The 17,085-nt window shown below is 48.9% G+C and overlaps 1 protein-coding gene across 1 annotated transcript in view; it reads right to left on the minus strand.

Annotated features, from left to right (window-relative positions):
* Positions 1 to 17,085, minus strand: part of SNTG2 (syntrophin gamma 2) — a 119,394-nt gene that overhangs the window by 7,574 nt on the left and 94,735 nt on the right. Inside the window, exons 12-13 of the mRNA XM_061426777.1 lie at positions 11,974 to 12,090; positions 5,185 to 5,256 (exon numbers count right to left, since the gene is read on the minus strand). Of these exons, the coding sequence (XP_061282761.1) occupies positions 5,185 to 5,256; positions 11,974 to 12,090 (189 nt within the window). The remainder of the gene's footprint in view (positions 1 to 5,184; positions 5,257 to 11,973; positions 12,091 to 17,085) is intronic.

The raw sequence follows: 17,085 nt of genomic DNA on the forward strand, positions 1-17,085 counted from the left end.
GGGAAACTGCAGCTGTGTTCTTTCCTACACTGGGTGTGGTTTAGGGGTTGTGCATTTCAGTAGAATAAAAACAGGCTTTTGGGCCAGACAGATAACACTTGGGACCTTTCTGGCCAATTGCCAGCTGTTGACCTTGAGATTTTACTTCTCTCTGAGCCTCCCTCTCAAAGCGCAAGTCTTGGGCTAATTTAAGGGATGGCAGGAATGAGGCTGCGGCTCCTGCGTCCTCACCACGCGGCTCACGTTCCGTTTACACCGAGCGCGCCGGCTGTCAGGCAGGGTTGAGGGGGCATAGACCGAGCTGCATGTCCAACACGCGGCGAACAGGCTCCTGAGAGCGTCAGCGATCGCACAAGCAGCGTCACGTTTCCAGCCGCCCACCCCGAGGCGCCCCCTGCCCAGGCCCTGTGAAGACAGAGACCACCTCACGTTCACTCTTGGGAAAACAGAACGCAAAGACTATTTTAAAAATCACCTGACTGGAGAAGGAAATGGCGACCCACTCCAGTATTCTTGCCTGGGAAATCCCATGGACAGAGAAGCCTGGTGGGCTGCAGTCCACGGGGTCGCACAGAGTCAGACACGACTTAGTGGCTAAACAACAGCATAACAACGAAGACAGACAAGAGTCGCAAGGCCGTGGCACCAACGCCGCCTCAACTCCTGCCTTCTGTCTCTGCAGCGCTGTTGTTTGTGCTGCGGTCATTTGTCCAAAACCCTTGTTTGGACTGTGTAAATGTGAAAAATACCAAACAATTGTCGAAAGAAAAATTAATCTGCGATCCCAAGATGAAGATAATCTGGAAAATTAGTACATTCATCATGTAAAGCGAAATATGTCTGACCGCCTTAAAAAAAAATTACCTGGATTTTTTCTGCTTCTATTTATTTGAAAATATTATAGCAGCAATATAGGAAATTAAAAAGATAACTCCATTATGACTGCCTTTTGTCAGCTAATTTGTTTTTATAGTCCCTCCAGGCAATGTCTCCAGACTCCAAATCACTGGTGGCTCAGACGGTAAAGCGTCTGCCTGCAACGCGGGAGACCGGGGTTCGATCCCTGGGTCGGGAAGACCCCTTGGAGAAGGAAATGGCAACCCACTCCAGTATTCTTGCCTGAAAAATTCCATGGGTGGAGAAGCCTGGTAGCCTACATACAGTCCATGGGGTCGCAAAGAGTTGGATACAACTGAGCGACTTCACTTTCTTTCTTCCCTACCTCTTTGTATACATAATTCTATAAATGTGCAATGTGATTTTAATGGAGTACTTAACATACACAGTTACACTGAAACTTTATTTCTCAATGGTTTTTGAACAATTCATCCAACGTTCACTAATTTAAAACATCACTGAATATCTCCATGTGCACAGCTATCTGACTTGTGACTTTCTCGAGTAGAGTCGGTTCCTAAGACTGAGTTCGTCTGATGGAGCGGTCAAGTCCAGGCGAGTCTTCACGTGAATGGACAAACCTCAGCTCTATGAGCAAGAACAAAGAGAAGAACTAAAAACAGCCTTTGCCCAACCCAAGAAATCCCCGGGAAGGACACGTAAGGGTTTCCAGATGTGACTACTTCCTGCAACTAAACCTGTTGAGCCCCACAAAAACTGACGTGACACTGATGCTGAGAAATGAGAGAGGTTACTGACCGTGCACAGCTCAGCCCCAGGTGCCTCCCGTGGCCCTTTTGGAGACAACAAGCCCAGTTCTTACGAACAGCAGTGTCTCATGATGACTAAGGACCGGGAGCAACTACAAAACTAAGGTCCCTGAGCTGCTGCGGAGACTGAGTAACGAGGCCCCATGCCTTTCTCACGGCCTCAACTGCTGCCCCGGCCCCGTGCCCACTGCCCGCCACCTCCCCGGGTCTGCCACCCTCGGAGCAGCCTTCTGAGTCCTCTCTCTGCCCCTGGAGATGGAGATCTCGTTAAAGCCACGGCCAGCTCGATGGTGCCCTCCACGCCCCTGGAGGGTGAAGGCCCAGGAAGTCACCCTTCCTCCGAGCTCTGCATGTGGGTCTCCCTCTGAGGGGCCAACCAAACCGCAAAACCGTCTCCACCCACGGAGACGCCCCAGAGCCCCTTTCCCTTTGTGGGGGGTGGGGGTCAGGGGCTGGAGGTGGGGCCCACCTGGCCCACGCTCGCCTCCTCACGCAGCTCAGGGGCCCCCTGCCCCTTGTTCTAGGGGAGCTGAGGTCAGTCTCTGCCCGCACTGAACATCGTCCTTGTCCAACTTGGACGGGTATGGTTTCTTCCAACGGGACCTGAGGAGAGTCATACGCCATTATTCACACGGGTCCAGTGAGCGGCAGTTGGAGAACCAGTCCCAGAAGGGAAACTAGAGAGCTTTCTGCAAGGCCAGTGCTGGCAACAAACGACAAGTCGAAGGGCTGCTCACATTTCGATAGAGCCTTCCTCCCATCGGTACCAACTTTTCCATCTTTGACAGTCTAGGCGCAAACATCACTTCGTGATTTTCACTTGCATTTCTTTTTTCATTTCTGTTTAAAAACTTTTTATTCTTGGAGTAAGGTTGATTTAGGGCTTCAGTGGTAAAGGTGGTAACGAATAGGCTCAGTGGTGAAGAATTCACCTGCTAATGCAGGAGGTGTGGGTTCGATCCCTGGGTTGGGAAGACCCCCTGGTGGAGGAAATGGCAACCCACTCCAGTATTTTTGCCTGGAAATGCCATGGACAGAGGAGCCTGGCGGGCTACAGTCCACGGGGTCGCAAAGAGTCAGACACACTGAGCTCACACACACACACACACACACACACGCACCAGGTTGATTCACAATGCTGTATTACTTTCGGTTGTGCAGCAAAGTGAAACAGTTATACAGATGTGTGTGTGCTCCGTTGCAAAGTCGTGTCCGACTCTTGGTGACCTCATGGCCTGCAGCGCTCCAGGCTTCCCTGTCCTTCATTATTTCCCGGAGTTCGCTCAAATGCACGTCTACTGAGCTGGCTATGCTCCCTAACCATCTCATCCTTTGCCTCCCCTTTCTCCTTTTAGCTTGTCTTTCCCAGCATCAGGGTCTTTCTCAATGAGTTAGCTCTTCGCATCAGATGGCCAAAGTACTGGAGCTGCAGCTTCAGCACCAGCCCTTCCAATGAATATTCAGGGTTGATTTATACATGTATCTATTATTTTCCAGGTCATTTTCCCATTTAGGTTGTTACAGAAGATGAAGCAGAGTTCCCTGTGCTACACAATCCGTCCTTTGGTTATCAGAATGCAAACAGTCCACATTCTTTGCCCCAGAAATTCCATCTCTATACATTTTTCTTGGTTATATACTTGCACACATGTAAAATGATTTATTACATTGTTTATAATTTCAAAAAAGGGAACAAATCAAATATTCCTTGATAAGGGCTTGGTGAAATAAGGTATGATATATTCATGGAATTAAATACTAGTCAGTGGTATTAAAGAGGGGTCACCTCTTTGCGTATATTGAAGACCCGCAAGTTAAACTGCAGAGCAAAAAGTGATGTGAGGGTTAGCGCATACGCTTCCATTTTCAGAGGGAAGAAAGAATCGTGTATATAAAGTAAAACAGGGTGCAGCTATGCTTCGGGCCAAGGGAACCTGGGCCCCTCCGCCTCCGGCGAGGCTTCTGGAAGTTACTCCCGAGTCTGTGCTTCGGAGCCTCAGCTGGAAGGCGGGCACTATGAGGGTTCCCTCCTGGGGGGTGTGGGGGAACAGGACTAACTCAGGAGGGAGACGGAGCGCCCAGCAGAGCTCAGGCCCGGCGCTCAGCAAAGGGGAGACACCGTTACCAAGCGCCTCTGCCGAACGGGTGAGTAACTTTAGTTCCACTGAGAAGTGCAGATGGGACGTTCTTACGTGGGGAGGGGATATTCAGGCAGGGGATGCCTCACTGCTGGGCAGTGCTTTTATTATCCACTATGGGGCGGTTTATAATTTCAGTCACAATTGCAATCAAGTCTGATGGACTCAATTTTCTCTTCTCTTTCATGGTGAGTGTGAAACACAGACACATAACTTTAAGAACTAGAAAAAGGAATTTATGGAGAGAAGAAAGTGTTGCAGAAACACACCACCACAACCACAAAATGTGATTTTTGGACTACATATGACCGACTATACTTTGAATGATTATGAAAATAAGTCATTAAAAAATTCTAAAGTGCTAGTTCTTAAAATAATCACTTATCTCAATTTTTGAAAGATGAATTAAATATTATAATTTTAAGTTCATATGTTCAGCATCAAGGATTAACGTCACGTGAGAAAGGGGGAGCTTTTGTAAGATCACTGTTTAAAGACTTCTAATCGGATGTCCACAATCTTGTCTGCTTTTTAAAGATGTCAGATGCTGTGCATTTTCGTGGTTGTTGCTCTTATTTGCCCTGAACTGAGTTTAACACTCTGGCTGTAATCATTCTCTTGGCTAACTGCACATTTCAGTTACTTCATAGCATATTTACTGATTAAACATTTTCTCGATCTTTCTGAAAAAACATTCTGGATAAAATAGAAGAGGCTCTATAGCTTATTAATGAAGCTCACATATAAAATACGATGGTTTTTGAAGGCATCCCAATACCAAATAGGTCTTAGATGGACGCCGTGCTAAGTCGCTTGTCATGTCCAAGTCTTTGCGATCCCATGGGCGGTAGCCCGCCAGGCTCCTGTGTCCATGGGGTGTTTCAGGCAAGAATGCTGGAGGGGGCTGCCATGCCCTCCCCCGGGGAGCTTCCCCCACTCTGGCAGGTGGGTCCTTTGCCCCACCTGGGAAACTCTCTTAAGTGTATGGTGGTGGCGGCGGTTTAGTTGCTCAGTCGTGTCTGACTCTGTGCGACCCCAGGGGCTGTAGCCTGCCAGGCTCCTCTGTCCACGGGGTGCTCCAGGCAAGAATCCTGGAGTGGGTTGCCATTTCCTTCTCCACTTTTAAGTGTATGGAAAGCCATACAAACAAGTTGTAAATATAAAAAGGCCAGAATGAAATAATGCAGAGCCGACATAAAACAGACTTGTGAGCGCCTCCATGACATCCTCATGTGGAGTTTTGATGGGCGGTGGTGGGAGAGCCTGTATGCGCATGTCATTCGACTGTTCTGAAGCGGTAAATCTCTCTCCCTTTTCAACCACAAAGGGCCAGCTGTTAACATGGACACACGTGGTGTGCAAAGGATGCTCAAACTTACCTTGTGAACTTTAAACAGAACCTCACAGAGGTGATAGGTTTTCTCTGCTCGGACCCAGTCCAAGGTGCTCACCTGAAAGAAATGCAAGACGGACATGTGAATCCTCGGCGTTTTCACCCGAATAAGGGGAGCTGTGCGAGGTGACGGGGCTGTTCATTACCCCGCCGTGGGCCTCGCTGGACAAGGTACACAGACATCAGACGGTCACGCTGCACACTCTGCATGTGTTACACTATTCTCAATTGTACCTCATAAAACTGGGAAAAGGGTTTTAAAGTCTACGTGTAATTAGATACATGATGTTTTCAGTATGAGAATTTAAACATTTACAACAATAAGGTGAGTCAACATGTCTTTTCCTTAATTAAACCTTAGGAGCAGGACAGTTGGAAAACCAGACTACACGCCGTGGTGGACTCCGACGAGTAGCTGTGTGCTCCGCCCTGGAGTCTCGGCGTGAGGTGGCATGTTCACACACATTATGGAGTCAAGAGCCTGGTGATGGAGGAGCCTCCTTTACGTACATAATCGATTCAAGAGCCTGGTGATGGAGGAGCCTCCTTTACACACATAATCGATTCAAGAGCCTGGTGATGGAGGAGTTCCCCTTCACACACAGCTGGGCGCCACTTCAGGAGCTCGTTTTGGATGCTCTCACCTTACGTGAAGGACCAACTCTGAACTATATTTAGAGGATCCAGGCGGCACTGGGCTGCCCAAGTGCACGCCTCCTCACTCACTCTGCCACGGCCCTGCCCTGTCTGCTAAGGCCCTGCTCGCTGTGGGTCTGCAGTGGCCACCTGTGGTTAGAGGTGTCTCTTCTGTCCAATTTTTCCTGCTGACAGTCAGCCTCCTCTCCCCTGCGCCTGGGAAAGACCCCTGTCCACGCCCGGCTCCCGTGACCCTGGCAGGTGCGGGCTCAGCCCCCGTGGGGGCGCCCTTGGACGTGAGTCAGGCTGGGCACCTCACCCTCTGGGCCACAGTGACCGTTTCAAGGCGAACACACCCCCACCAGGGAGGCACCTGAGGCTGAGAAGAGGCTTGGGCGTCTGGGTGGAACCGTTTCTTCCCTGGACTTGAAGAGCAGCGCTTCCACCCTGAGAGCCTCTGGAAGCCGTGTGGGGACCCCGTGGCGGTGGTCACTCATCAGCTGGGACACGTGCCCACTGAGGCAGGATGAAGGGAAGGGGGCGGGGCCTCACGCTGCAAACCCCACAAAGTCTATGAGTCGATTCTCAAAGTGGGCCTCTTCCTTGCCCTGTGTCTTGACAATGCTCTATTTTACCTGAGCACATCTCACCTGAAACAGAATCGAAACTGTAGACGCTCAGATGTAATATCCTGAAACATTTAAGTATTACTGCGGAACACTTATGTACCCACAGAAGTGACATGGAATAATATTCTATACCAGGTACATAATTGTCTGATACGCCTTCAGCTTACACACCTTCTCCATTTCTTTCTTTCCAGGTAAATATTTTTTAAGTGATATCTTTCCCTAATGACAACCTTGAAGCTACTTCCGATATTTCTTGCATATTCATAGGAACTGCTATGTAATGTGTATGTTAATGCTGTTATATGCTGTAAAATTGGTTGCATAAGTGCTGTTTAACACATTTTAATGGTGTTTGGAAACATGAGCAGTTGAAACATTATTTTTCAGATTCCAGTTTGCAAACAGAAATAACTGCCCACTTTAAGGAAAGACAGTCAAGTACACATGAAGGCCAGGAGAATCCAGCTTCTCCAGCATTGATCAGCCTTTGGTTATGGGCTCACCACCCTCCCGGCTGGCTGCATCCTCTCATGGGCACCGGGGCACAGGGAACCCAGGGACGCCTCCGCCCCAGGCTGCCCCTTCCTTCGAGCCTTTCTCCCCCCTTCTCCCCAACTCCTTCAGGGTCTCCCTCCTCTTGTCTTGGAGGAGCTCAGAAACCAGCCTGGAAGTCAGGACGTTCTCTTTCATTGTTCCTAAATTACTTGCCACAGACTCTCTGGGCCTTTTAAAAGTTCACTGCAACATTCTGACACAGAATGGTAGACAGCAGGCCCCACATGTGTGGCCGGGCATCCTTGGCAGTGCCCGACGCCCTGCGGACAGAGGGGAAGAGGGGTGATCAGACGGCGGGCTGAGAGCTCATCACTGGGTGCCTTCGGGGCTCCGCTCTCCCGGAGGAATTTATTTGCTGTCCTTCCAACCCCCACCCCGCCCCGCAACAGAGCTATCCCTGTCATCCCAGCCCCAAGAGGTCTGGTGGCCCCAAGCCCCTCCCGAGGCTGCAGGCTGCTTCCAGCTACTGGGGGTCACGTCTCTGCTCATCGCTTGCAAACAGGGGAGGGGCACCCGCTGCTCGTGAAGCAGCCCCTGGCCCTGAGCTGCGGCGCCTTCTCCGCTGCGCGTGAAGCGGCTCCCGGCCCTGAGCTGCGGCGCCTTCTCCGCTGCGCGTGAAGCGGCTCCTGGCCCTGTGCTGCGGCGTCTTCTCCAGGCAGCAGCTCTGCAACCTCGGATGCATCGTGCTGCGCAAGCTGCACTTCAGCCTGGGCGCGGACGCAGAGCCCACCAGCGGGGCCAGGACGCAGGTACGACGCTGCGAGTCATCAACAGTCCCGTCACCAGCACGACCTCACTCCTCACGTCAGCACGCGGGACAGAAATAAATACAGCATGAAGAGCTTCACATACAGTCGCTTTAGATTTGGGCAAAGCAGAAATCATTACTGGCAACTTGCCTCTAGCTCCAGGATACAAGCATCCAAGGTCAGACAGAACATGTAAATATGTAAATCTGCTGCCAAGTCACTTCAGTCGAGTCCGACTCTGTGCGACCCCAGAGACAGCAGCCCACCAGGCTCCCCCGTCCCTGGGATTCTCCAGGCAAGAACACTGGAGTGGGTTGCCATGTCCTTCTCCATGTAAATCTACACACGTGTGAATCTTCACTGGCCACGCTTTGTGTGCTGCTTTTAGTGAGAAGTTGCCGAGCACTAAGTGTAAAATTTCATCTGTGAAATGCAAATGCTTTGGAGTTTCAGAGACATTTTAGGTATATAAATGAAGCCTCTTCGTGTTCCGCTTGATCCTGTGACGCATTCAGCTAGCAACTGAGCAGAGGGTGGGTGCGGTGTCTGCGTTCCCTCAGCCAGGAAATGGGAAGATTCCGTTTACAGCCCAAAGCTTCCACTCCTCAACTTACAACTTTTCCTTTCCCCTAAGGCCCTTTTCTCTAACATTTTGCAGAGTGAATATTTCCATTGCCTCATTAAATCTTTCAGCCCCCATTTTAAAATAGGCTTTCGTTATTCGGATAGTCTGTGAAGATTATTTAAACATTTCACTGTAAACCAGCATAATGCCCTTATGTAGGAGCAACGTTTAATTTTTTTTCTATTCATAAAGTGACTGTGTTTCTGGTTCCGTGGGTCAGTGGCTGAGCCTGAGCACTCCTGTGTGAGCAGCAGCGCAGGCCTGAACGGACGGAAGCATCGCCAGTCTTCTTGGAGCCAAAGAGACGGACTGGCCTGGGCCCGACGCTGGCCCCAAAACACACATGGATTGAGTGCAAGAGATGGAGAAAAGACTCCACTGATCAAAAGAACGCAGAGGGGATATCACTGTCCTACAGAGCATACGTTACAATAAGGGAGCTATCACAGACAAAGGTTATTACATCAGGATTAACGCTCAGTTCTCAAAGCAGAGGCAGCCATCCTTAACACGGGTGCGCCTAACGACAGAGCCTCAGACCACGTGAGGCAGACACTCACAGCCGGTCATGGGAGAGCTTCCCCCCGGGGACCAGGAACCAGCCAGGTGCCCTGCGTATCACGCGTCTCATCTCCGACGTCAGCACACGCAGGGCGCTCATGCCCGCTGCAGGAGATGGCGCGGCTTCTCTAGATGGTGGGCAGGGTCAGCATGGAGGGCAGCTCCTGTGCAGGGGCAGCCGCCAGCCCCCTACTGGATTCACGCAAACCTTACTTTTCTGGTGAAAGCCGGGACACCTGACCTTGGTGCAGAGGCAGCCAGGGCTTGGAGAGAGGACCAGACTGGCCGCACTGCCCCTTCCACCTCGGGGGTCAGCTGAGCATCTGCACCCCCTGAATCGAGTCAGGAAGGGGGGTGCGTCTGTGAAAAGACGCGGTGTACCCGCTGTTCCCAAACTACCTGTGGTGTAGAAGTTTTAGAAATAAAAAATAGTAGAGGACAAATCAAGATTTACTCTCAGATATCTAGACAATAATGCATGTTTTCAGCGATAAGCAAGGTTTTCTTTAATAGGCCTTTTCTTGGGGAATCATTTTAGAGGGTGAAGATGATAAGGTTACAACACCAACTCAACGGACATGAGTCTGAGCAAGCTCTGGGAGATGGTGAAAGACAGGTGAGCCTGGTGGGCTGCGGTCCATGGGGCCACCTAAGGAAAGGGAGGAGCAGACTTAAAGCTGCTCCCAGTTCCAGGGAGGCCACGGCGGGGGCGACCCCACCCCTGGGGTACAGAGAGACGCCTCAGCCCCTCGGCCAGGCCCCGCTCAGAGCAGAACGCTGAGAGGATCTCAAGCTTCTGAGCACAGTATTCAGGCAGTAGCAGCTGGCTCCAGGTGAATACACCCCAGCGGCTGAGGTCAGCGATCAATTCGTATGATGTGATGTTTGTGACACGGATCAATGCCAAGAAAATTTGCCATGGGATTTCAAAATAAACAAGCAAAGCCTGGTGTTAACAGAAATGACACTATCCATCTGGAGATACTGGAGGACCCTGTGACCCCTGGGTTAGAATTTCTGTCTGTGAAACTGAAGCTGCCACGGGAAGTGGATGAAATCATCTTTCCCCAGAGCAAGTGTGGAAATTTGATTAACATTTAAAGCACTTCTCACAACTTAGAATGTTGTGTGTGGGAAAACTCATGCCCCGAGGGTCTTAATTAGCAGGAAAGGAAAAATTAGGAGGACTTTCTGGCGTGTGATCTGGGCATCTAGTCGCTTCTCCCACCGTTCTGCGGCAGGGGGTCCCTCCCTCAGGCAAACTGGGTGCTGGAGGGCTGACCCTGTCCTCCCCACCTCCCCTCAACTGTCCTGGGCCAGCGGGGGCCCCTCAGCCCAGAGCCCCAGAGTACTGATTCCGGATCTGCCAGCCATACCCCAGCTGCCTTCCGTGACATCGTGGGGCCGGAACTGAGGCCATCGGGGTTATCTGTGGTTATTCTTGTTTATTTTCCTAGCAACAATAAAGAACATCACTGCATTTGAGAAAAATTCAGTGATTATGCAAATCTGTAGATAACTCTCCAGCATTGGTAATTCACAGCCTTGGTTTTTGGATAATCCTTCAGTTTCAACACAGGGACCCCAGTTCTGCACAAGGTCAGCACTCAGCAACCTGGAGGGAATCCTCCTCCCTGGACACAACTTCTCTACCAGAAATTGTTGTTCAGTCGCTAAGTCGTGTCCCACTCTTTGCGGGTCCATGGACTGCAGCCTGCCAGGCTCATCTGTCTTTCACCACCTCCCAGAGTTTGCTCAGACTCATGGCCATTGAGTCGGTGATGCTATCTAATCATCTCATCCTCTAAAATTATTCCCCAAGAAAAAGCCTATTAAAGAAAACCTTGCTTACCACTGAAAACATGCACTGTTGTCTAGATGTCTGAGAGTAAAACTTGATTTGCCCTCTACTATTTTTTATTTTTAAAACTTTATTGAAGTATGATTGACAGATGTGCCGTACACGGCTGACGAGTCTGAAGAAGAGGAGACACGTGAAACCAGCAGCCCCTGTTTGTCATAAACATATCCATCACCCCACAGCCGGAGACGACAGCGCTGTGCGGACGTGAGGCGTGTGAACGGCGCGGCCACTGTGGAGCCAGCATGGGGGCTCCTCAAAGAAACGGAAGCAGAACTACCGTTTGAGCCAGCGATCCCACTCCTGGATATTTATGCAAAGGAAACAAATGCTGAGTCTCGAGAGCCCTGTGCCCCACGTCCCTCACCATTCACAGCAGCCAGGCCACAGACACGATTACAGCGTCTGCTGACGGGTGGAGGGCAGATGGCAACAGAGAGCATCCACAGGGAGGGATACTCTTCGGCTAATTTTTAATGGCAGAAAAGCAACAATGCTGTAGGTGACTTGCATCTTAACTTTTAGATCCTGAAGCGATCAGGTTTTGCTGTTGGTCTGCAGCTCTGATGTGTGGACTCAAGAGTAAATCGGCTTTAAGCCATAAACCCGGAGGCAGGGCACACAGAGACGGGCTCAGTTTTGAGAAAGTGGTGCTGGTGAGAATTAGAAAATAAATTGCAAACTGTAGCCCTCAGGATTAAATTTCTATTGGGGGCCCTATTAAATCAGGCTGTTTGTTTTTAAAAACGTGGAGGACATGAGTGAAAATGTCTTTTTGTGTTTCATCATTTGACCATGAAGTTAGAAATATCTGACGAGAAGGTCTTCTCCTGTTTTGTGGCTCCTTTGACCACATAAACGGTGGTCTGAGACCCCCACGCCTCTGCACCCCCACCTCCAAGCCGGCTGGGATCTTCAGCAGGAAAGCACTCTCATATCTCACTGGCTGCTTGAAAAGAAGAAAACTGTGGACGGCTGATTAATGAGTTTAGAATGAGAAGGGCCCGGGGTCCACAGCAGAGTCCTTTCCATCAGCGGACGTGGGGCTGGAGGCAGGCCTGCCACCCACCCTCCTGACCACGTCCAAATGCTGGGCCTGGCGCTTCTTCAGTGACGGCCTCCTCAGCGTCCCTCCCAGCCCCAAGGGCCCACTTACCGGCGGAGAGATGAAGACATAGAGAGATGAGCCCCTCAGCGCCAGGAACCTGGGTCTGAAGGTCTGAGACGAGCCGGCACCTCCCAGTCTCTTGCTGACCCAGCCCATGTGGATGACCTGCGGAGCAAAACTTTCAGAATGAACTGCCAGGCCCCATTCAGAGCACAGGGCAGCCGGGTGGAGAGGGCAGACAGCAGGCCGCCCACCCCACAGTCCAACCCAGCCACGACCACCCTCCAATCTGGGCACACGGTACAAATGTGAGACACCCGGGTCCAGACAGCTGCACTGGGCCAGGCCCTGAACATGAGGTTCTGATGCACTGGGCCAGGCTTGAACACGAGATTCCGCTGCACTGGGCCAGGCCCTGAACACGAGCTTCTGAGTTACTTAGTCTCGGCCAGTGTTGGATGTCTCAGCTATATCAGAGTTCTGCCTTCCACATATATTTAAAACCAAGTTATTTAATCACATTCTATTAGAGATTAGTATTTCTAATCTGTCTCTGAGGTTGCAAAAGCAGCTAGTATATTTTTCATTTCTGTAGTAAACATTTCATTAAGACTCGTGGGAGAAATGACTGTTTCTTTGTAGCTCGACTTTCAACACTGAACATAACACGACAATATTAGATTCTAGGGACACAATGCGAACTGTCACAATTCAGAGTATGATTAAACGAGTTAATGGAGACAGTCATGCAACCTAAGAATTGAGTGCATGGATTTAACAGTAAGCTAAGGCAAGACCCGGGGTGTCTTCCCTGGGTGTCTTATCCTACTTCCCTCTGCGTCTGCCTTAGATCACTCGCCCTCCGAGGACGAGGCCCACGTCTTTACCTGTATCTGCTCCACACCCACGACTGGCAAGGAGGGCTTGTTCCTTAAAGTTTCTTGAAAGGAAGCGTGAGTGACTCTTCACCTATCGCTGTATGTGTGCGTGCTAAGTCGCCTCGGTCGTGTCCGACTCTGTGACCCCACAGATCGTAGCACACCAGGCCTCCCTGTCCTTCACCATCTCCTGAAGTTTGCTCAAACTCATATCCATTGAGTTGGTGATGCGATCTAACCATCATATCCTCTGTCACCCCCTTCTCCAACTATTGCAAATCTTTAAGTCACTAGCAAGCTCAAAAATCGGCTTTGGTACTGTGTCTATCACCAGGAATCTTACCCAGATTCTTTTCAAACTACTAATTTAGTAAAGGCCGGTAGGACCAAAAAATGAACACCATTCAGAAGGAAAACCAAGTCACAGAAAGAGAACAGCCCTTGGTGGGTCTCTAGCAGCATGAAGTGAGGGTCCCTAAGACTGCAGACAACATTTCCTCTGCTGAGGACCCCTAGCAGACCAAGCTTCAGCTCGGATCTCAAAGGGGCAGGGGAGACGAAGTAATTCGTGTACACATATGTAAAGGGCCTACATACATGTACGGGGCCTACATACATGTAAGGGGCCTACACATATGTAAGGGGCCCATATATACATAAGGGGCCTGTAAGGGGCCCATATGTACATAAGGGGCCTACACACACGTAAGGGGCCTACGTATAAAAGGGACCTAAATATACGTAAGGTACCTACATATATATAAGTAATTCTTTTGCCTGTAGGGAGGAAAAACTCTGTTGTTTTTTTCTTTACTTTTCAATCATATATTCAAATGCTGCCAAGTCTCCAACAATCATCTTTCTCTTCATGAAATACTCAGAGATGGTGATGTAGGTCCCACAAGAGGTGGATGATATATACACTGGAGCCTAATACGGGGGAACTTAGCTTAAGACAGAGCTGAATACCCAGACGTGAAAATGTGTCAGTAGGTAGACCGATAAGACAGATGTGGATGGACGGAGGGATAGATGGACGACAGATACCCAGACAGACGAGTAGATCCATAGATAGGTGACAGATAGCTGAGCATGGATAGATAGATGGACAGACAGACAGATGATATGTGGATAGATTCCCTTTACAGATAGACCAGGGTGAGCAGGAAGCTGAATGTGTAACTTCCAGGCTGATCTGGAGAAGCCGGGACTGTTTCCAGCAGAGCAGCGCCAAGCGCTCTTCTCGCGAGGACAGCGTGTTGGAGACAGAGTCCCCTCTGATTCCCCGAGAGCCGCCCTGTCTCTCTGGAGACGCGGGCACCAGCTGTGGCAGCCCCTCCACTCCAGGCCGGCGGGTGCGACCCCCCAGGCTGTGGCAGTCATTCAAGTTGCTGCTTTTCCTCCCTTGTTTGGTTGATACAGTGCTGGGCGCGTGTCGAGGAGCAAACCAGGAGCTCGTCTTCCAGCAAAGACGGTGATGCACAGACTGTTAATAACCTGACACATCTGTAAATTGGATGTGAAGTTAATGCAATTCCATATGTAATTTAATTCTGCCTGGATTAATTAGCAAAGAAATAAGTTATCACTCAGCTATTACTGGGAGCACTGGGCGCTCTATGACTCTTCTTTAGGTATATGCAGTGCATAAATAATTTTAAGAAAAGCTAATTTTATCTTTTGTATTATGAACTTTCTAATGATTTATTACATATTCCAAGAAATAAAAATATAATTTTATGAACACCTGTCTGATTATATTAAATTAAGGGACTATAACCATTAAAATAAAGGAGCATATTTTTCTTTATCTTTTCTGATTTCATTTTTATAGAAAATTCCTTTTTCTTTGTTTTTTCACTTGACTGAGTCGAAATAACTAGTTAAGCACCCATCACATAATAACTACACAACTAGTCTCTTCCTTTTCACTGAAGAAGCTCGGATACCTTGAGTTATTTAGGCTTCTTTTGGTTTTGCTGATTAAGGTATCCACTTTAAGTGAGGTTTTTCAGAAGAAATTTATTTTGTAAAATAGATTCTTGCTATTTTGGCAGGGTGACCATTTGTCCTGGATTTCCTGGGACAATTCTAAATTTACTCCTGTCGTCTCACTATTACTTTAGGTCGGATGACAAGTTAGTCATTTTATTTGCCAGACATAAAGCCTGAAAATCTGCACTCTGTGCTTCTTACTATCCTTCCAGGTCTGGTTTCTTTTGTTTTCGTGTGTCAATTTCAGTGGTCGTCAAATGCCTTTATTTTTTCATGCTTATTCAAATATTATTTTTACTAACTTCCAAAATCAATGATTAATTGCTAAAAATGCGAAAAAAAATCTTTCCTTTTTAAAATAGGGTCCAACATCATAAATCTAAACTCCTTTCATGCATACAAAATGTTTAGCTTTTGGAGAAATGTGAAACAATCCTGTACTAAAAACTTGGCGTATCAGGGCAGGCTGAGCTCTCTCACAGCCCCGCACAGTGAGGCTCTTCTCTAATGTTTCTTTCTAGATAATCGAATCCACCCCCTGAGTAAAGTCAAAGTTATATAGAAATATTAAGGTTAAAAAAACAAAACAAAACATTAGATTACCCATTCAGTTCAGTTCAGTCGCTCAGTCGTGTCCAACTCCTCACGACCCCATGGATTGCAGCATGCCAAGCCTCCCTGTCCATCACAACTCCCAGAGTTTACCCAAACTCATGTGCATCGAGTCGGTGATGCCATCCAGCCATCTCATCCTCTGTCGTCCCCTTCTCCTCCTGCCCTCAATCCCTCCCAGCATCAGGGTCTTTTCAAATGGGTCAGCTCTTCGCATCAGGTGGCCAAACTATTGGAGTTTCAGCTTCAACATCAGTCCTTCCAAAGAACACCCAGGACTGATCTCCTTTAGGATGGATTGGTTGGATCTCCTTGCAGTCCAAGGGACTCTCAAGAGTCTTCTCCAACACCACAGTTCAAAAGCATCAATTCTTCAGTGCTCAACTTTCTTCACAGTCCAACTGTCACATCCATACATGACCACTGGAAAAACCATAGCCCTAACTAGATGGATCTTTGTTGGCAAAGTAATGTCTCTGCTTAATATGCTATCTAGGTTGGTCACAACTTTCCTTCCAAGGAGTAAGCGTCTTTTAATTTCATGGCTGCAATTATCATCTGCAGTGATTTTGGAGCCCCCAAAAATAAAGTCTGACACTCTTTCCACTGTTTCCCCATCTATTTCCCATGAAGTGATGGGACCAGATGCCATGATCTTCGTTTTCTGAATGTTGAGCTTTAACCCAACTTTTTCACTCTCGTCTTTCACTTTTATCAAGAGGCTTTTTAGTTCCTCTTCACTGTCTGCCATAAGGGTGGTGTCATCTGCATATCTGAGGTTATTGATATTTCTCCCAGCAATCTTGATTCCACCTAGTGCTTCTTCCAGCCCAGCGTTTCTCATGATGTACTCTGCCATTACCACTGTCTTATTTCATAGATTAAGAAACTGTTGCTCAAATGTTAATTTGTTCCAACTACACCAGAGGGGTTAGTGGGCTCAGAATCCAGGTTTTATTCATAAAAGACCGCCAAAACTGACATCATACAAACGTGGCTTACTACGTGATAAAATTTCACTAAGATAAAACCATTGCAAAATTACTCCAGTGCTCAGGAGGCCTTTGAAACCTAACTCACTTCACATCCCTTGTGCTGGGAGTTTTGCTCCTCAGATGGTTTTAACCTTCCTTGAACTAGTTCATTGTTCTCTCGTGTGATTCACTGAGAAAGAAGAGTTAATTTCTAAGTAAAACAAAACATGTTTTGATTTCCAGATGGGTGCTCTTTTCAACCTGCCAGGCAATCAAGTACAGCCACGAGAACGCAGTGTCGTCCGAATACGTCAGGTTCAAGTCCTGTGAAAACTGCGTGTTCTCAGCATAATAGGCACTCATGTGTGCGTGTTTCCAGACTGCCGACCACGCGTGATGTGTGTGGACAGTCCTGGAGAGGATGACGTCCCTGTGATAGGACGTGGAGCAGCTGAAGGGAGGGGAGGAGGGCACGCTCTCTGCGGTCCTAAAACCACATAGCCCCCACGGGCTCCTGGACACAAAAGCCCTTCCGTGTCCCCTATCTCTGGCTTGTGGGAAATAGGCTTCATTCCGCCTCGGGGACCTTCCCCGGGTTCCAAAGGGCAGATCTCAGCAGTTGCTAATCAGGGACGGGACAGGACACAGAGACAAGGGAGAGGGAGTGGAGAACCAGAAGCGCATCCGTGGGGCAGGGTCCT

This window comes from Bos javanicus, chromosome 8 (genome assembly GCF_032452875.1).
Source record: "Bos javanicus breed banteng chromosome 8, ARS-OSU_banteng_1.0, whole genome shotgun sequence".
NCBI classification, from domain to species: domain Eukaryota; kingdom Metazoa; phylum Chordata; class Mammalia; order Artiodactyla; family Bovidae; genus Bos; species Bos javanicus.